Source organism: Oikopleura dioica, chromosome 1, assembly GCF_907165135.1.
Source record: "Oikopleura dioica chromosome 1, OKI2018_I68_1.0, whole genome shotgun sequence".
Lineage (NCBI taxonomy): Eukaryota > Metazoa > Chordata > Appendicularia > Copelata > Oikopleuridae > Oikopleura > Oikopleura dioica.
The window spans coordinates 6,295,107-6,314,519 of record NC_137291.1 but is presented as its reverse complement, the minus strand read 5'-3'; the positions used below and the strand labels follow the sequence as shown (position 1 = coordinate 6,314,519).

Below are 19,413 nucleotides of genomic sequence, written 5' to 3'. Positions count from 1 at the left end.
TTTTATTGAGTAACGAAACGGGCGAAAACGCCCGTGCTGCCCTTCACTGGAGAAAATAAAAAAAAAATAAGGAGACTCGTGATTTCAGAAAATTGTAAAACAAACGCGAGAATCGTAACCAAGAAGAGAAGGCGGGACAAAAGAAACGAAAAGAGAGAGAGAAGCGTAAATTGAAGACGTGAATGAACTTTTACGACAGAGAAGTTTGAAATGACAACTGCGAGGCCGAAAAAAGTTCCACAGGAGCATAAATCATCATCGGTGAGTTTATTCATCCAGATATTATTGAGGGTGAAGAATAGACTAGAATTTTTAGCGATTTTACTCGACCTTCCCAACCCGGTCCCAATTCTAGGCTTAGCAACCTTCATCTTAGAAGGTCTTAGTCACAGAAAATCTTAGTCAGGGTCCTGGAAGGGCTTTCTTAATGCCGACCAAAATTTTTTTTGTCCAATTTGCTAGATTCTATCGAAAGAGGGCCTCCTTGTGTGAGAACAGATTGTCGTTTTTTGGAAATCATAACTTTGCTTTTTATTTGGGGCTATTTACATTATTATTGATTTCGTCTAGGCTGGAAATCAAAAATATTGAAGAACAGTGTCGTCAAACTGGATAACTCCTTTCATATGGGGGCCTAGCCCTAATTTTATAGACTGAGAGTAATTAACGAAAATATTCGTAATTGAATTCATCTTAGAGGCTGAATCAAAATGAAAACGCGCGAGTTCACAAAAAGCTGGAAATAAAGCAACTAGCTCTACAAACTGCAGTTGCCCAAATTCTCCGCGCAGATCGAAACAGCTGGGCGAAAGTCGCCGTCGGAGCGCTGGTCATCGTCAAGGATTCCAGACGAAGAGGCTATTTTCTGTCTCTTTACTCGCTTTTGCAGCACGATTCAAAGCCGCTCTGGGAAGAGGAAATTTACGATGACATGAATATCCAAATGACGAGGAATTTCTTTTTGCAGTTTTCTGGCCGAGATTGTCAGGTACAGCTCGATTCTGAGTGATTCAGTAGTAAGGAGATGTGTACTTTAATTAAAATTTTGTTTGCTTTTGAAGCTCTAATTGAGGTTTGTTTTCGTTCAGATGGGCATCAATTTCGCCGATGAGAGTGAAGCACAAGTCGCGCTCGAGATCATCAAAGAGAAAGCGGCGAAATTCAAGGCGCGAAAAGCTACTGGACTCGTCGTCAAGGTACCTTTTTTCATTCGGTATTTTACCGTAGATTCTCTTGAACTGATTACGTCCCGGTTTCGGAAGTCCCGAGGGTGAATCTTCAGCTTAGATAAAGTCTTGCGTTGTTGAGGGTAGGGCTCATTCTGTGAACTTCCAGAAATGAGCTGTCAAAAATTTTAGTTTCACTTATTTTTCACTGCGTTTGGTTGTGGTAGTTAGTTGATCTGATTCTTCTGGTGTGAATTTTAATTATGGTTTCCATCAATAACTTTTCTTTTTAGTCATTTATAAAGAAATCTAAAAAACAAAATTATTCTCGGATCTTCTACTTTCGAAGGTCTCTCATTTACAGTTAGAATTGTAGATTCAGTTCGTAGAAATCAATTTTCAACGAACACGAGTCTGCAAAGACCGCTGTGTTCTGACACTGAATTTCCCTTTTAGACGATTAACGAGCCGCCCCATGTAAGCTCGAACATGGGCAACTCGAGCAGCTACTTTTCTCAAAGCGTGAGCAGCGGCCAACTGCACCATGGCTCGCAGCAGAGTTTGGACTCCGGAATAGACACCAGCACCAGCAACATGCGTGGGAAGAAGAAGGGAAAGCTGACGAAGCTCGACATCTCTGGGCCGGTAGAGAATTCTTTCAAGCATTTGAACGGAGTGAATATTGGACCTGACGGAAGAATGAAGAAGATAGGGTAAGGAGTTGTTTAGCTTGGCTTGGCTGTGCAAAAAAACCTGAGTCAGGGTTCTAAAAATTCGTCGTGGATTTGTTTGAACGCGGCTTTCCTGCGTACCACGACTCAGGTGTTTTACGCAGGTTGCCGAGCCCAGATGCTAAGTTGCAATTCCCTTTATTTTACGTTCCTAGAAATGACCAAGAAGAAGTGGTAAGATTGCTGCGAGAAATGAACTTTGCGAACGAGCGCGACATCAACGAAATGATGAAGAACGATCAGCAAAGGAAGCAAATTTATCAATTCATCGACGAAAAAGGAGGACTCGAAAGCGTTCAGCGAAAGCACCGCGCTCAAAGTGTGAAGCAACCAGCTCCTCAGGTCGAGATTGTAAATCGAAAGTTTGATTTTGCTAGTTGTACCGGTAGAAAGGTTTCTTGGACTTCCAAAGAAAGCTTTTTGAATTGTAATTTTGTGTAATTTGATTGCCAGCTCTGAAACAGGTTCCTTCGGGCTTTTCGGCGCGCCCAGCACCACCAATTGAAGCACATCGAAATATCAATTCGAATTTTCCGAATTATCCTTCGAATCAGTTGAAATCGCCACCACAGCTCCCTCCACATGTAGATCATAAACCCGCTCTCCCAGTTCGACGAGAGTCTATTCACGTAAAACAAATATTTCTCTGATACTTCGAATTTTATACAAATTTTAGAGACCTCAGCAGAAGGGATTTCCGAAGCCACCTCCTCAAGTTCAACCCCACGGTTCGCCAAGCGGTTCAAGAGCAACTCATGGAAAGAAACCGCCTCCGCCTCCAAACGCCAGGAGACCTCCAGGACCACCTCCAATCAATTCGAAGCCCCCACCAACCTTTACTCCCCCAGCTCCTCCATCGAACTTCGGAGGCCCTCCACCGCCACCTCCGCCCAGTGGTGGTCCTCCTCCTCCACCAGCACCTCCAGCTGCTGGCGGTGGCCCTCCACCTCCCCCTCCTTCGAGTATGAAGCCAACCGGCGGCGGTGGACCGCCTCCACCTCCTCCTCAAAACAATAAACCACCAGCAGATGAAGGTCGAAACGCTCTGCTTCAAAGTATTCAAGGAATGAGTGTGAATAAACTGAGACCAGTGAGCTCTGAAGTCACGAAGGATCCCTCTCCAAGAGCATCTGTCTCAGGAAAAGTTCAAAGTAACAGAAATATTCTCCATTTTTTATTTTTAACATAAACTTGGAATATTCTTCTTGAATCCTTTTTTGAACTTGAACATCAGAACCATCCATCGTGGATCAACTCGCGGAGAGACTAAAAATGATGAGGCCAGCAGTCGGCGGCTCGGACGACGAAGACGACTCCGACAACGACTCGGAATGGGACGACTAACGTTGATATGCAATACTTCCTTATCTTAATTTAACTATTCTTCTTTCTTCCTTGCAATCAGAATAAAATTACTCATTCCAAAAACGAAAGAAAAACATTGAAAACTATAAGCAAAGCTTATTACATTACAAATGTAATGTAAAGTTTACACGGTTCACTTTGAAGGCTTGCAGGATGAAAAAAAATGCGCTTGGCACTTGATTCTATGAAAATAATTATAAAGCATTCATGTTTTCAATTTAAATTCCGAAAGCCGCAATTATTTCGCTCAGTTTCTGCGTTGCTATTCGAAAATTTGCCATCTGGCTGCCGAGCCACGTTGTTGCGAAGAATATAACCGGATCTATGCTTGTACCGAACGCACAGCGTTTCAGCGAGAGCTCCTGTCAGCGAAATTATTGAGATGCGGAAAATATACACAGCAAAGTATCAGTTTTCTGCATTTCAACAATCGCTTCCTCAACCAAAGCAAAACGTATCACTGGCAGGAAGGTAGCTCTTATTGATATCTCACGTTTATTTTGACAATATAATAGGGCGGTGGTACGGTACTCCGGCGGTTAATGACCATATCTATTCTCCGTTAATCTGTAATTGGTTCCTCAATATAAGCCAAACGTGTCTGCCATCAATGGTCAAAACATTAACCGTTTGCGCTCCTTGATACCGCTCTCGATCGCCACCAAAAAAAAGTTCTATAAAAAGTTCCGCTGTTCGACCATCAAGTCACTAAATTATAGAAAACAATAAAACCATGAAACTTTTCATAGGACTCGCGGCAATGGCTAATGCTGGAAACATGCAGCAACGGCACGATAAAATTATGGGACACCTTGATGTAAGTACACTGCTGTCTTGGAATTATTTAATGAGAATATAGTTTTGTATTGACCTATTATTTAGCGACTGGCGGAGATGTCCATGGACATGGAAAACCGGAAGGATGCCCGCCACGTAGCAAAAGTCCAAAAATGGGCAGCACGAGTCATCGACGCAAATGATCGAGACGGAGCCCCGTGCGACGAGGCTGTCGATGCTGGTGATGACCTCAATGTCTTCGACAAAAACGACCCCTGCAAGCTCAACTCTCAGATCATGTCTGCGTTGCGCTCTTTTGCCCGAAAATATGCCTGCAACGGGCGAGGAAACGTTCCCAGACAAATAACGCGTCGAAGCAAAAGACTTCAGCAGAATTTCCACCGACGAAAATGTGATGCGGAAGAGCCCGGTCCCGAGTTCAAGGAGCTCACTGATTTCATCACCGCCGGCCTCGACACCTGTTCCAACGCGCTGAACTTCCCCGGTCTCGAATCTGGAAAGATCGTCGGCGGCGTCACGGCTGGAGACAACGAGTGGCCGTGGATCACTCGTCTTTTCTTGCGAGAAACGGTCGGCAGCGGCGGTGGATACCGATGCGGCGGCAGCATCATTCACACGAACTGGGTTTTGAGCGCTGCTCATTGCTGCGAGGGCATGGCGGAGATTTTCGCTACTTTCGGCGATCTTCATGCCAATGCTCAAGAATCAGACGAGTACACTCTCGTATCCAGCACGTTCTTCAATCACCCAGAATACGGCAACAGCTCCGATGGAACTGGACAAAACTCAGACTGGTGCTTGATCAAATTCGACCAGAACATCATCGCTGCGGACCCAGAGGGAAAGACAGAGATTGCTTGCCTTCCCGATGCTGAGCCCGACCATGGAGAAGCTTGCTGGGTCGCCGGCTGGGGCACTACTTCTTCTGGTGATACTTTGAAATCGAGTTTGTTTTTCATTTTTTTATTTCTTTAGGTGGATCGCTCTCAAGCACTCTCCAATCTGTCGGAGTCAACTACATGAGCCAGGAATACTGCCTCAACAACAGTTACCAAAGCTTCTTGGTCGCCGACGACATCTGCGCTGGAATCCCCGATCTCAACGAAGACGATATTATCGACGGCGGCAAAGATGCTTGCCAAGGTGACTCTGGCGGACCCCTCATCTGCCCAATCAACGGTCGTGCCACTCTTAGCGGCGTTGTTTCTAGAGGAACCGGATGCGCCTGGGAAGGATACCCCGGTCTCTACTCTTCTGTCTTTGCTGCCAAATCTTGGATTCAAGAAACAATCGCAAATAACTGAAAAATCTGTCTTTCTGTATTCTGTGTTTTTCTTCTTTTTATTCTTTTGTTCAATCTCAATTAACAATTCAATAAAAATACCTTAAGGGATCCCCTCCCGATTTGAAAAATATCATCGAGGGCTTTTATGTGATATATTTTCGGAATCTCCGTTGTCTGGCGATCATTTTCATATATTATGTCAAGGGGAGTCCGTCACGTGGTTAACCGTGACACAGCTTTGAAAATGGCTTATTTGAACGAAAAATTTTACTTAGTAAAAATTCGCAATTTTTTCGACTTTTCAAAGTCGACATAATCAGATGAATAAGGGCTCTTTAGAAAGCTTAGAGAAAACTGAATTCGAAAAAAATAGATTAAATGAAACATCTAACCACTCAAAGGCGCTAGAGAGCAAAGAAAGTCGAAAAAATGGCAAAAATCAGTTAAAAAACATCTTGTTAAGAAAAATTCTACAATCCTTGACGGAATCACATGCCTGTACTAGAGATTATAGATCAGGGATCAAGGAAGACAGTTGTTATTGATTTAGGGCTCTATCTAAGAGCAGAAAAAACAAGTTCGATTTTGAAAATGGCCCAAAATGGGGTTTTTCACGAGTATCAATGTTTTCAGCCCGTCTTTTCTAGGTGTTTCCCCTTATGAAAATTAATTTCTGTACTAGAGTTTGTTCAACGTTTGCTTCAAAATGAGCCCTCATACTTGTAAAAAGCTCAGCCCTAAAAAAGTAGTTCGAAGTCAAAGTTGACGAAATCGGGGGATCCCTTAATAAGGTCGTCTAAGACGTTTTAGGCTTTTAAAAAGCATATTTGTAGCAATGAATATTCGTAAAAGAGGGACTTTTATGATTTATTCTCATTTTTTTATTGAAAACAAAGAAAAAAATAAACGAGAAAGCGAAGATTCATGAATACACCAAAATACCAATTGGAGAGACAGGATGTCAGCAGTATGGGTTAGTAATTTTTTCGATGAATTTGTGGATTCTGTGAGTTTGACGCCTTGATCGAGTGTCGGAACAGGCGTAGTTGTCCACCCAAGAGTAGAGGCCATCCTTAAGCCTCGAAGTTTGGGTGCAATGATCATCTGATTTAGTTGCTTGTTTTATCCAAATTGCAAAATCGTTTTTCCCGTATTTTTCTTGATTGTAAGGGCTTATGCAATTCGCATCTAAGCTTGTTATGGCGTTTCGAATGAGTTTGTAAATCCGGATTCGGAATTTTCCCACTCTTGGGTGATCATCTATCACCTCAGCCGTCATATTGATCCATTGCTCAAGAGTTGCTAGAGCATCTTCGCCGGACATTGGTAGATCAACACAAATATATGAACCCTCCTCGTTTTCGCATTTTTCTTTATCTGCCAAGCAGTTGTCCATTTCTCGAGCGCACTCGTCGATGTCCACGCATTCGCCCTCATCATTTCGCTCGAAACCGCTTTTGCAACTTTGAAGCCTCGATTCGCAGCTTGAACCGACCCGCTGGGTGCCCTCTGGACATGGAAGAAAGACTCGCAGAGTGATGCATTGTCGATCAGAAGCTCTTCCGAAGTAGTCGTACGCGACAACGCAATGAGGATGTTCGCCTTGAGTTGCTTGCTGGCTCGTTGGCAGCCATGTGCAGACTGCTTTTCCATCACTATTGAAAGCGGTGCATGTCATTCCCGATGGACTACTGAATTGGTATCGAGGAATATTGTAGTAAATGGAGTCTCCAATGCTCCAGGAGACTTCCCAGTCGATTATTATTTTCAAGCCGGCTTTCCAAATGAAAATTCGTTCCTCTCCTTGAGCGGGTGATTGACGACTGAAAGATGGTCGACCAAGACAATGATTTGGCTCGGTCGATCGGATATTCCGAGAAAGCATGAAATCAGGATTTTCGGAAGAGCGTCTACGGCGGTCGTTTTCATCCTCAATTTCCTCCATAAGACCAGCGTAAAGAGGTCTCTTTCGTGAAGATGTTCGCGTTAACGAGTTTGGAGCAGCAGTGATGTCTGGTGTGAAAACGACGCTGACAAATCCCAGCGGAACAGAGTGTCTTCAAAATAAAATTAAGATGCATAAAATACTTGTAACTTACAGGAGGTTTCCGTTTGAATCAAAATCCTCGACCTGAAGAGCGATTGGCTTTGAACCTCGTCCAACTTCGTCAAATTCAGGATGATATGTAACAATGCAATTTTCTTCGTCGAGAGAAAATTGCTTCAGAGTTGTGGCGTTTCTCGCGAACGCAGAAGCCTCAGAAGCAGATGACCATCGACAGCGAACAGTATCTCCTTCAGGATCAATCGGATTGACATGGTACGTTTGTTCGCTGCACCCCTCCATTATGTACCAAATCGGTGGCGAAATGAACTGTGGCGAGCTGTTGGAAACATCTTGGACGTAGGCTGTATATCCGAAACTTCCGCTATATGTGCTTCCGTCATCAACAGTCAGGGTAATTGTGCAGCAGCCGTCATATGAGTGTACGAAGTCGTTAACGTTGCTGACATCGATGTCAAAAGTGAAGCTTCCAAAGCAGAAGTGAGATGCTTAAAATATCGTCAACTTTGAGAACTGATTTCAGATTGAACATGGTCAAAATACCGTATCTTAAATACGGTTATCAAAAATGGCGATCAAAAGCATGATTCAAGAAAAAATAAAAAAGATACCTTGATCGATTGATGAAGAGTCCTCAATATTTGTCACAATATACTGCGCAGGAACATTGCCGATTCCACTTATAGTTTCCGAACCCATAGTAGCCACTGCCTTCTCATCGATATGGGTTTGAATGCAGCCATTGTAGCCACCATTGCCTCGTCGCCAGCCCATGTAACGAGTTACTTCCATGCGTCCAGGAATCGCTGATTTTCGGTACTAAGCAAAAGATTAATTTAATTCTCAAGAAAAAAAACACAGCAAGATTGTATTCCCACCGTTAACATGATAATTTTCTAATAAGGATAAATTTTCCTTATAAAAATACCTGTAGACTGCCGGCTCTGTAATGTGAAGCAGCTGATAAACTTAATAACCAAAAAAATCTTTGCATTTTATGATATTTAAGAGACTTTTATCAAGTGATTGCTCAACCGACGGTACGCGAATTTATACGGTACAAATTGTACCGTTTTTTGGTGCGCAAGAGCGAGATGAGAGCAGAGACGCGTAATCGAATTACCCGCCTGCTTTGAGTATAATTTTAGTTTTGTCTTATTCATATAAAAAAAATCTTTAGAATGAAGAACAAAATTAAATTCTGATGGTTGAGATTCGAGAGAGACCGCATCAGTAGCATACAGGTTAATTTTATTAGGGAATTTTAGAGGGTAGACTCGCTGGTGATTTGCGAGAGGAATTTTCTGAATAAATTTTGATATTGACTTCAATCTTTCATTTTTCAATGGAAACTTTGAACCCTAACTAAGGGTCTGTGAAAGATTCGAAATTCGAAATTTCAAAGAAAACTTTTACAGGGTTTTTTGGTCGATGCAGGTAGACTTTGCTTAAATCGCTATTTTAGCCAGATTTTGTGTCGCCAGATTTGCATAGTCACTCCAAGAAATATTAACCAATTAAGATTTTGGCAAAATAGTTTGAAAATGACCATTTTTGGCACATTTTCGTGAAAACGGCCCTCTATTGACGGGATTTTTGGCCGTTTTTAATGGCAAAATTTTTTGGTTATTCTCGCCAATTCATTTTTTCAGCCCTTTTCTATTCACTAAATAATTCAGATTTAGCCTTTTTTATCTGGTATTCCCAAATTTTTAGTCAAAAAATTTTTTATTCTCGTCGAGTTAACAAAATTTCATTTCAAAGTTCAACCAGCTGGTTGCTTACGATACTTTCCGCGCGATCATTATTTTTGACGACATGATGGTACCATTTTATCCCCATGAAATCCTTGCTCGTTATTACGAAATCGCGATTACCATGGTAAGGCGTCACCAAATTTACGGCGAAGTTCAACTCCAATTATCGAAAGAACGTAAACTGCAAAGCCCAGAAGAAGTGCCGTCTTTCCAAAAGTCATTTTTAAAAATAAAGTGAAAACCCAAAAATTTGCCGGTTTTGGTATTTCGGCATTGCGAGGAGTGTAAAAATGTCAAATCCTCCGTCAAACTTTTTTCTTCATTTCACCTTGACTTGAATACCAACCCGGCTTCGAGTAAGCCCATTGAGCGTAGTGATGGCACGGAAACAGGAATAAAAAGGGCTCTTTTCGAAGATAATATTTACTACCAGAGGAGTTTTTATCAAGCACAAAAAGTATTTCTCCTCAATTTTATTGTTGAATCTAGTCTATTTTTCATGCGGTCGAGGATCGACGAAGCGGTCGTCTCCGTTGAAGAGGCGACGTCGCTCGAGGAGGAAAAGCATACTTCTCTGCTCCCATCCGAAGAGGTGAAAGAATCTTTAGAGAAGCGAGCGAAGGGAGAACCACTGGCGAATGTAAAATGTTTGGAATGCCATTGCGTCGGAACTGTAATGAAGGCAAAAGATCAAGTGGTTCTCCGACCGAACACAGTGAAGAAGACGCTTATTGACCTCGGTGGAGGATTTTTTATGCCAAATATCGACAAAGTCAAGCCAACAGTGAAGACTGCCAGTCAGAAAGCAAAGAAATTCATTGAAGGCTTCAAAAACATTGAGAACGACAATGACGACGGATCAGAAAACGGATTCTTCAAAAGATCGATCAAAGAAATAGAGAAATTCAGAGAGAGATTTGCAAGAGGAGTAGAGAATGCGAGAAGTGAAAAGGAAACGGAACTAATGAATATAATGGAGGGACTGGAGCGAGAAGAAACAAAAACTCCGCCGCAAGATAATCCCTGCCGGTTCACGGGCTTTTTCTCGGACGAGTTCGAAGGAGATAACTTTTGGAAATCAAAGAAAAGATTCGCGTTTCAGTGAGTATTCAAAGAAGGATACATACCGCTATATTGTATACTGCTATACATAAAATGACCACTTGTTTTAGTGGTTTTGCCACAATGCCTCAATTTGCTGTTTACATGTTGTTCGGATGCGTTTTCTGGGGAACCATCGTCGGCATTAGTAAGAAAATAAAATAATCATCTGAAAACGAAGCGATTTTAAGCGAATTACTATTCAATGCTTGCAGCTCGGATCCAACCTAGTTATTTGACTGATGTTTGCCAATTGGGCTTCAAAAAATGCATCAAAACAAACGAAATGGATTACTGCGGGCATCTCCTTCATGATTGCATTGGAACAAGAATTTTTACTCGACCAGCTGTAGTCGAGTTAAAAGAAAGACCCGTCGAACCAGCCCTCTCTTTCACAGACAGAGAAAATGAAATAAATCAACAAAGATGCAAGAAAAAAAAATTCTATGCCATGGCAATTAAATCATTGAATTTGATTTTGCTAAATAAAAAAAAAATTTTTAATCCAAAGAAAAATCAAAGATAGATCGTTTCATTTGCCGTCATTTGTGCTCTGAGTCTCTTGTCTTGGAATCGAGAAAGAAGAAAACTTTCAATAGCTGCGAAATAATTTGCTTTGAATTGACAAGAAAACATGACTCTGCAGGAGAAATTTGCCCCTTTGAAAAATATTGCAAAACGGGATGCCCTTGTGTCTTTTATCGCTGCGACAAAATACAAAATGAGCAAACACTAGTTCCTGTTTGGGACTTGAAGAAGAGCAATAAAATTCAAGGAAAGTTGTTTTTATTATTAACCTAAAAAAATTCTCGTTTGACATATTTACCTTCAACTTTTAAAGTTGAGACGGAGAATCGACTGATTTCGAGAAGATGGAATAGTCGCGATGCTCCATTTAACAAATTTCAGATTATTTTATCTGATATTAGCAAGGAAAAAGGTCCACTCATTTCAAGAAAAATCAACTCAACTCACGTGGATGATCTGTTTTCTCATGAATGTTTTAATCTTTTGAAATATAATCGTAAAATAATTTTTATTTCATAAATCCGCAAAAGTCGATTGGTGCCACTTTTCTCGATGGCAAGCACTATTTAGTCCTGGGATAGAAATATGAGCGGAACGGCACAGCATGGCAAAGCGGCACGGTATGGTACAACGGAAATTTTTCTGGTTAAAATTGTTCATTCTTTAAATAAAATAAGAATAGTTTTTGGTAGTACCACAACCACTACCACCAACACCACGTGCCGGTGCCGCCAGAAAATTCGGCCATATCTCCATCCCTGATTCAGTCGATGCAAAGGGAAATCTGATGATAGTCGAAGAAACTAGCAATCGTCCGATTTTCATTCGCAGCCGATATAAAAACATGTAAGGCAATTTTCATAAAAAAGTAATTCAATTTTTGAATAGCAATTTTTTCGTTTTCCATTTTGGCTCGTCGATCGGGACACATCAAATTGAGATTCGTCGGAAAGAAAAGGACACAAAAGTGTTTCCAGTCGTTGTTATCTGAAATGGTCGGAAATAAAATAAATCTCTTTATAAATGCAAATATCTTTGACCCTCTCAAGCCGTCCAATTGGAAGGGAAGACAAGTGCTACTACTACGCTCCCGATTACAATTTGGACCGCTTTGAAGAAGCCCAGGGTTTCATCGCCAGCAATCATATCAACGCGAAAGTCTCCTCGATCAGCTTCAAGGGAGTCTTTTATTTGATGAGCGCAAGACTCGGAGATCATTATATCAAATTGTCGACGACTATTGTTTTGAACCGCATAAGGAAAGACGAAGAATTGGAGAAAGGATGGAGAAAAAGCAGTTTTGAACTGCCTACTGATCAAAAAGATTTGGATCCAGTTCACGTGGTTCCTTTGGAATGAGTTTATACTTGTTCGTATATTATTTAAAGACTGAAAATATTTACTCGAGAGGCACTGCTCAATCGAAAGAAATATTGACAAACCTCGATCCTTTTACCCTGGATATTACCGAAATATTGGCTCTCTGATTGGCTTGTCTCCCGACGAGCCTCCGTGATGGTCGGGGTAAGCCAAACGAACCAATCAGAGAGCGTAAAGGCAATATTTTAGGATGCACCTGGGGAAAAGAGATCAAGTTAGATCAAATAGTGGTTGTAGTGGCCCTCTCAACTTTAAATCATAAACTAGATATTTTTAAACTCAAGAGAGATTAACGTCGACAGACTTCTTTTGATACTAGTGACAAGGAGTGTAAAGCTCTCAAACACGTTTTACTCAGTTCTGATGGAAGCAGAAGGGCTGTTCTTGACTCTTGGTCGGGAATGGATTGGTTCTTTGGTTAAATACCCCAGAAGTTCCGTCTGTTACTCGAAGCTGTTCGCTTCCGATGGCTTCTATGTTGATCAGACTGGCACGAATAACGACGAATGTGAGTACTTAGGAAATGGTTTTCTTGATAATGAGAGAGTTTTCTTCCAAAACTACGTTTTCGATCTCACATTTGAAATTGAATTTGATTTCGGAAAAGATTGAAAATTTGCAGAAGATTTTCGCATTCACATCGCTTGATTTACAGTTGACTCGCACAATTGTGACCTTTTTTGTTTTACAGATTTTTCGAAAAAGGGCCGAATCGTGCGGGTCCGAAATTTGCTACTCCTTCAAAAAAGATCAATTTTGGAGCCCAAAAATGTTAAAATCTCACTTTTTTCGTCAATTATCCCCGTAAATTCTGCGTGTTTATTAGAAAAAAAGGTTAAAAATAGCATTTTTCTCGTAAATATATCTACAAAATACGTTTGAGCAAGCAAATTTTACAGAAATTCACAAAGATGGCTAAATGAGCGAATTTCATTAATTTTTGCGAAATTCGAAAAAAGGGCCGAATTGTGTGGGTTCAAATTGTGCGAGTCAATTGTATTATCTTCAACCGTCTTCAATCCTTAGAAAGAAAATGTAGAGATAGGACTCGTTCAGCAAAAAGCGCACAAGAGAATGCATGTGACAAGTAATCCCTTGTTCGCGTTTCACGACGATGTGTTTCCAGCTTTCTCCAAAAATGCCGTCTCTCAGCCGCAATTTCGCCGCACAAACAGCTATAGTTGGAAAACAATCATCCCGGATAACTATTTTTCCTCGTTTCCAGAATTAAAACATATTTCAACGATCGACATGAAATTCCTTGGAACAGATGTTTTCAATCTCGAAATCGATTTTATAAAGGAATCTCAAGTTTCAGAAGAAACTAAAATTGTCGAATTTGATTTTATTGATGGATCGAATTTTCTCAGCTTTGGATTTTACCGAAATTACTCGCTTTGGATTAATTCCGACTATTTTTATGAACGACATGTTTCCAAGTCAAATTTGAAACATTTGGAAGAACTGACATTTGCAGTCAAAAAATCTGGGTGTAGAGCGCCCAGGTTCACAATTGAAATCACTCAGGAAAAGTTCAATCCCAGTTAAGCCTATGATTTTTCGGCAACAACTTAAAAAACTAATAAAGGGTAATAAGCGAAAAAAGAAAACTCACTCAAAAATCGAGATAACCGGCCTGGAAAATAAGAAACAAAGCAGAATCCGGATTTTCAAGTTTGACAATTGCACGAAAATAAAGAATTTTGGTTACTCTCCGAATCCTAAATTAAAGGATGTCATCATTGACTTCTTGATAGATCAAGAATCTTGATTCAAGATAATCAGATTTAGACAAACATCAGCAAAATGACGAATATTTTTTAAGGATTTTTCCTCGGATAGAACCTGGGACCTCTTTCTCATGAGGCGAGTGCTTTACCATTAAGCTATCCCAATACCTATTTGTTACTGTGCCATACATTTCATAACGATTAACCGCAATCTTACATGGGCAATTCCGGTATGTAATTCCGTGTATTGTTACGAGGTCGATCGTAACTCGCGCCCGAGAACAATCGCTCTGACCCTGTCAATGTTGATACCCTTTTAAAGACAATGTTAGTAATGGCGGACAACTCGCCTTATTTAGGCATCATGGACACAGCAATTTTGATGTCTTTTCCGGGGGCAAAAACGACATCGGCAGCATTAAAAGCACCAAGGAAGTACTATTTCAACGAAGCAAAGCATGCTTTTGTCAAGAACTTTTTCTACATTTTTGGTGGAGTGGGACCATGGAATGGACGCAGAGTAAGAAAAATCCAAAATTTTAAATTGAAAAACCATTAAGATTGCCATATTTGAAGTCTGTGAATTAAAAGAATTGACCGCTCGAATGAAACACACTTTTGAAAGCCGTTCTGCAGCACTTTCAATCGAAAACGGCCTGCAAGCATTAATCTGCTTCGATTCAATGTTTGAGAATATTTGTGAAGTTTTCGATGGAATATCTTCGACTCCGACTGATGAGTTAAAAGATCAACATTTGGGTGGCGGACTCGGACTTTACAGAGGGAAGCCAACAGCTGTTGGAGGTTCTGGGAAGCGTATACCTTCGGGAAGCTTAAGGGTAGAGACGTTGAATTCCAATGGCTGGTCAACTTTGAACTATTTCCCAAGGTATTTTGTTACAATCTTTAATTTATACGAACAGCATATAATATCAGTTCAATATCTCATCACGTGTTGATGGGTCTACCGAGTGGAAGTCTTTTGCTTGCGGGAGGGTTCACTTATAAAAATTATGATTGGCATCCACAAACAGCAATTTGGCTTCTACAAAATGATGTTTGGAAGAAGATTGGCGATCTGAAAAATGTACTCTTTTGGAATTTCGAAAGTTACTACTCGATAACATTTTAGGCTGACCCGTGTAGGTCTGCACTGATCCTCGATCGCTCGATTTTTATCGCCTCTGGGCCAGAATTTGCCTCTTCAAGTAGGTTCAAAATTGAGCGACTCGATTTCGAAGATGACCAGCTAACCAGACACGAAGGCATCAGAACCGTCATAAGTAATGTTATGCCCGTTATGTTTGAAGTTCCTGCTGGTTTTTGCGCCAAAAAATAAACAACCAACGACCTTAACTCTTAAAATAATTGCAGTTGGTCCATTTGTTAAGTTTTATTTTCAAAATTTAATTTTAAGACGTATGTAAGCGTAAGTTAAACTGAGCGCCATCTAAAATCGGCAATTTTTGAAAAGTTGTTACACACCTCCTTAACCGATCTGTCCCATGTGGTTAAATAGAGTTCGTTTTTATTTTTTTTTATTCTTATGTGCACAGAAACTCTTCAAAAATCATTTTTTTAGGGGTTAAAATCGGGACCAAGCTTGTTGACTCTGATAAATGCTTTTTGCATTCCATTTCTCACTCGATTCCATTTTTTCTCGATTCTAAAAACTTGTCAAAAGACGAAATTAATTTCCGCTTTTACCGTTGATATCCGACACAGTTTGAGAGAAATATTTTATTGACACGCCTACCACTTTTGGCGAATTTGAGCGTTTTCTCCCAAGGATCCGCTGGAAGCTTGAATCGTCGCTTTTCGATTTCCGAAGTTTCTTCTTCGTAGTCGTCTTCTTTCTGCTCATTTCTTGCCTTCAAGAATTTAAGCAGTGTTGAAATCGAATCTTACCTTTTTGGATAATTTACAGCCGTTTTCGATCGAGTCCAGCATTTGAGCAGAAATGGTGTTGATTCTGAAGCTGATTTTGTTCCATTTTGAGGCGCTAGAATTACCTTGATCGGAGCTTCTTTGCTTTTCTGAACTGTGGAATTTCCTCGTCGATCCATTGTAAAGCTGCATCTCTTGTATCTTCGACTCTTTTTAGAGCCGTCTCTGTTTTTCTATTCTGAGCTTTTGCCATTGCTACAAGCAGGAAAGTAAAAATGCTGAAAATTTTCATTTTTATTTTCAATTTTCGAGTTATCCCCGATATTGCTGCAAAAAGGATTGTGGAGAGAAGTGAACCTACTGTGGCCCTTTTGAAGGAGCGCTCTTCGGGTTAACCTTTTTGGCGCAGCGCTGTTAGCATTTTGATTTTCCGACTTTGGGGCACACGGCTTCGGCCTCAAATCACTTTGCCACGGATGACCAAAAATCAAGTTGAACTTTATCCCGCCATCTAAAAGGGATTGCGATGAAGAGCCACGTTAAAATTTCGAGTTTTCTTTTTTTTCGACGAAATTTGAAAAGCCAGTTTCATTTTTGAAGAAACAAAATTATATGAACCAAACAAGTGATTATTTTGAAATGAAAATATCAAGGTGGGGTTGGGAAGACCGGAAGTCAAGAAACCAGTAAAGAAAGTCAGTGACTGATTGTCTCAGATGCATTCACGTTTTTAAGAAATCGAGTATCACTTTCAGGGAAAATGATTTTGCAACGAATAAAAAGCTGAAAGATGAAATACGGTTCGATAAACATTCAAGATGGGGCAGCAAATCTCTTGTCTAGGAAATATATTAGATATAATCTTTAATCGAATTCTATGGACAAGGAACATGTCTAGCTTGAAATCACAGGTTCCCACATAATCGATTTTTTCAAAAATCTCATTGGTTCATCGACTGAATTCGTGAATTTGATTCGTTCAGAATCTTATCAAAATTTTGACCAAAATTTTTGTCCAAAATTCATCGATTCAGACCGTTTCTCCAAAAATTTCGGCAAATTTCGAATCAGATTCGTTAATTCGGTCGGTTTACCAATTAGATTTCAGAAAAGAAATCGATATTGTTAGAATCTGTAATTTCTAGCTAAACATGTGAAATGGCCATGTTTATAAAATTTGATGAAAAGATTTTATTTTTCCTTAACAAAAGATTTACTGCCCCATCTTGAATGTTATTCTAACTTGAAATTTCTTTTCTTCCATGAACACCCTCGCAAAAATGACATAACATTTGTGTGCATTCGAAGTGCCATCGGCGGACAAGCAGTTCAATCTTTTTCATAGAAAATGAAAGAGTTTATTTTTTCGCCAAAATTTATCTTTATAGGAAATGTTTTATTTTCTCTAAATAAAATATTGATAATTTGAAAAGAAAACATATTAAGGCCTTGGCGCACCAGTAGCATTAGCTGGCATAAAATATTTCTTTACAAAAAGAGAAGAAAGTTTTCATTATGTGGATCCGATTAAAGGTTTGTTCATGAACGCTTGAAATTCAGAAAATTCCTTTATAGGAGTCGATGACGATGGGCCGCTCTGGGCAATGATTAGCTCTTTTCAAGAAAAAGAAAAAGGTCGAAAAGTTTTTGAATATCCACTTCTTCGTTCGCTCTTTTTCAACATCAACCAACTTGTTGTCGTCGATGCTCAGTTTGCAAGAGAGTTGTTCACAAAATCAAGCTAAGGGGTCTCTTTTTGGGGCCATGAAAAGCCGCGAGCCCGAGGAAAGACCCTTAAAACAGCAGCTTTCAAGGACACAGCGACAAGAGAGGCTGGTATCAACTAATAATCGACTATCGCGAGCGCCTCGGATTGAAGCATGAAGCCGATGCTGCGATCTCCGTCGGGATCATGCGCGATTTCGATAAAAATGATGAAAATGGAACCAAAATCGGCAAACTTTGCAGAAAAAGAGTGATCGAGAAAATGAACAAAAAATCACTAGAAAGCAAATGGGTTGAGACGATTGATGATCAAGAAGAATTCATGGTTCGGGAATTGCTTCGAAGAGGAAATGACGGAAAGCAAGCGTTCGATTCAGCGCCAGTATTTTTGGAAATTGCTCTAGTGGTGATGTTCAAATTCGCGATGGGAATCGATCTTCGTGAAAATCCAAAACGACTAGAGAAACTTCTTCGTTGTGGAAAAGCTGGGATTGAAGCGTAAGCAAGGGGAGCCTCGTATTTGCAGAGAGGCTTCATACGGGCGTTTTATTGGTCAATTTTTTTATCCAATTTTGTGGCTTTCCGCCGCTGGTCCCTTTAAATTAAGATTAATCTTTAGATTCGATGGGATCGACCAGCACAGTCTGATCTTCGAATGGATGCCGAAATTTCTCCGAAAACTCATTCCAATCAGTCTCTGGCCTGATTACATAAAGGAGCAGAGCGAGCTTCTCGACGAGATAATTGAAATAATGGCGGAAGTGAAAGCAGAAAGTGATCAAGTTGGAGATGAGTCCTCCTTGATCTCCATTTTCGGTGAAAAAAGAGGACATTTTCGGTGCTATTTTCTTTTCAGAAAATGACGTCGAAAATGGCAAGATGAACTACTGGGACGCGATTTGGACAATGCATCAGTTAGTTATCGCTGGAAATGATACTGTCTCTGTCTCCCTCAGAACGTTTCTAATAAATCTGGCGAAGCATCCTGTTGAGCAAGAAAAAATCCGCGACGAACTCAAAGGTTTTTTTGCCTATTTTAAAAATGGCTCGATCGAGATTTAGAGAAAAACTTTGGACAAAAAGAACTCAAGGATTGTCCGCGTCTCTTCGCGGCAATTTATGAGTCGTTTCGATACTCGCCGACGGTGTCTGAGTCCACTCCGTTTCACACAATTACTGAAGATGCAATTGTTGATGGCATTCAGTTCAAGAAGGGAGATCTCATTCGATCAGCCATAGGTAGGGCATCTTTGGGTTTAACACTCTTCCTCAAGACCCTAACCTGAAAGAGTCTTCGACTCAAAGAATAACCCCTTTCCTCGGAAATAGACATCATTTCAAGGCGCGATGGGTTTTCATGTCGGCAAGGAGGACCCCTTCAAATTTGTGCCCGATAGATTTCTTGACGAAAATGGCGACTTTCGAAAATACGATGCTTCAGTTCCGTATCACCTCGGCCGTCGAGATTGTCCTGGGCAGATTCTCTCGAATATTGAGCTGTTTCACATGTCAAAGATTATTCTCAAGTTGGATTTGCCGGCATCGTTTGCTGAATCGTTAATAGTTTTTTAGGCATTTTGAATTGAAAACAAACGAGATGGGCACGTTTCAGAACCTTGAAGAATTCGAGAATGTTTACAGCGGCGGCAAATTCTCCGATGATGATCATTACTTGCCACTGTTTAAAGAAAATCGAGTTGTGTTTGTTCCTCTCGAACAATGAATAAAATTCATTTGACAGATAACTTTTTTCTTAAAATTTGAATAACTTGTAACAGCCTTATCTCAAAATTATGGTTTTGGTGACTTTGACTTGGTAAAAAGATTGCTAGCATCAATTTTATAGGAATTATCAGTTCCTCTTCAAATATCATCTTTGCTTTCCTGAAACAGTA

General features: G+C 40.4%; 5 protein-coding genes across 6 annotated transcripts; 3 read left to right on the top strand and 2 right to left on the bottom strand.

The window, feature by feature from the left end:
- The first annotated feature begins 67 nt into the window (after window positions 1-67).
- Window positions 68-3,324, top strand: LOC145708053 (actin nucleation-promoting factor WAS-like). Of its 2 annotated transcripts, XM_081785673.1 has the most exons (8): window positions 68-261; window positions 698-988; window positions 1,089-1,196; window positions 1,623-1,879; window positions 2,053-2,239; window positions 2,362-2,526; window positions 2,574-3,031; window positions 3,127-3,324. In XM_081785673.1, the coding sequence occupies exons 1-8, from the start codon at window positions 211-213 to the stop codon at window positions 3,239-3,241; spliced, it is 1,632 nt and encodes a 543-aa protein (XP_081641799.1). In that variant the 5' UTR covers window positions 68-210; the 3' UTR covers window positions 3,242-3,324. The 2 variants fall into 2 exon arrangements, with proteins under 2 accessions (XP_081641799.1, XP_081641805.1); XM_081785679.1 differs by lacking the exon at window positions 2,362-2,526.
- Window positions 3,325-3,988: 664 nt separating this feature from the next.
- On the top strand, window positions 3,989-5,446 carry LOC145709096 (trypsin-like). Its single transcript, XM_081786782.1, has 3 exons — window positions 3,989-4,079; window positions 4,145-4,988; window positions 5,036-5,446. The coding sequence occupies exons 1-3, from the start codon at window positions 3,996-3,998 to the stop codon at window positions 5,362-5,364; spliced, it is 1,257 nt and encodes a 418-aa protein (XP_081642908.1). The 5' UTR covers window positions 3,989-3,995; the 3' UTR covers window positions 5,365-5,446.
- An 815-nt stretch (window positions 5,447-6,261) lies between these two features.
- Window positions 6,262-8,413, bottom strand: LOC145709174 (uncharacterized). Its single transcript, XM_081786858.1, has 4 exons — window positions 8,339-8,413; window positions 8,022-8,229; window positions 7,445-7,898; window positions 6,262-7,402 (listed from the first exon to the last, which is right to left on the bottom strand). Exons 1-4 carry the CDS (start codon window positions 8,402-8,404, stop codon window positions 6,307-6,309), a joined length of 1,824 nt encoding a protein of 607 aa, XP_081642984.1. The 5' UTR covers window positions 8,405-8,413; the 3' UTR covers window positions 6,262-6,306.
- Window positions 8,414-15,442: 7,029 nt separating this feature from the next.
- On the bottom strand, window positions 15,443-16,115 carry LOC145708089 (uncharacterized). The gene is made up of 4 exons (XM_081785714.1): window positions 15,919-16,115; window positions 15,815-15,878; window positions 15,614-15,777; window positions 15,443-15,572 (listed from the first exon to the last, which is right to left on the bottom strand). Exons 1-4 carry the CDS (start codon window positions 16,083-16,085, stop codon window positions 15,485-15,487), a joined length of 483 nt encoding a protein of 160 aa, XP_081641840.1. The 5' UTR covers window positions 16,086-16,115; the 3' UTR covers window positions 15,443-15,484.
- Window positions 16,116-17,603: 1,488 nt separating this feature from the next.
- Window positions 17,604-19,241, top strand: LOC145711810 (cytochrome P450 2C19-like). Its single transcript, XM_081789500.1, has 6 exons — window positions 17,604-18,016; window positions 18,138-18,334; window positions 18,375-18,539; window positions 18,581-18,757; window positions 18,861-19,044; window positions 19,091-19,241. The coding sequence occupies exons 1-6, from the start codon at window positions 17,706-17,708 to the stop codon at window positions 19,239-19,241; spliced, it is 1,185 nt and encodes a 394-aa protein (XP_081645626.1). The 5' UTR covers window positions 17,604-17,705.
- Window positions 19,242-19,413: the final 172 nt, after the last annotated feature.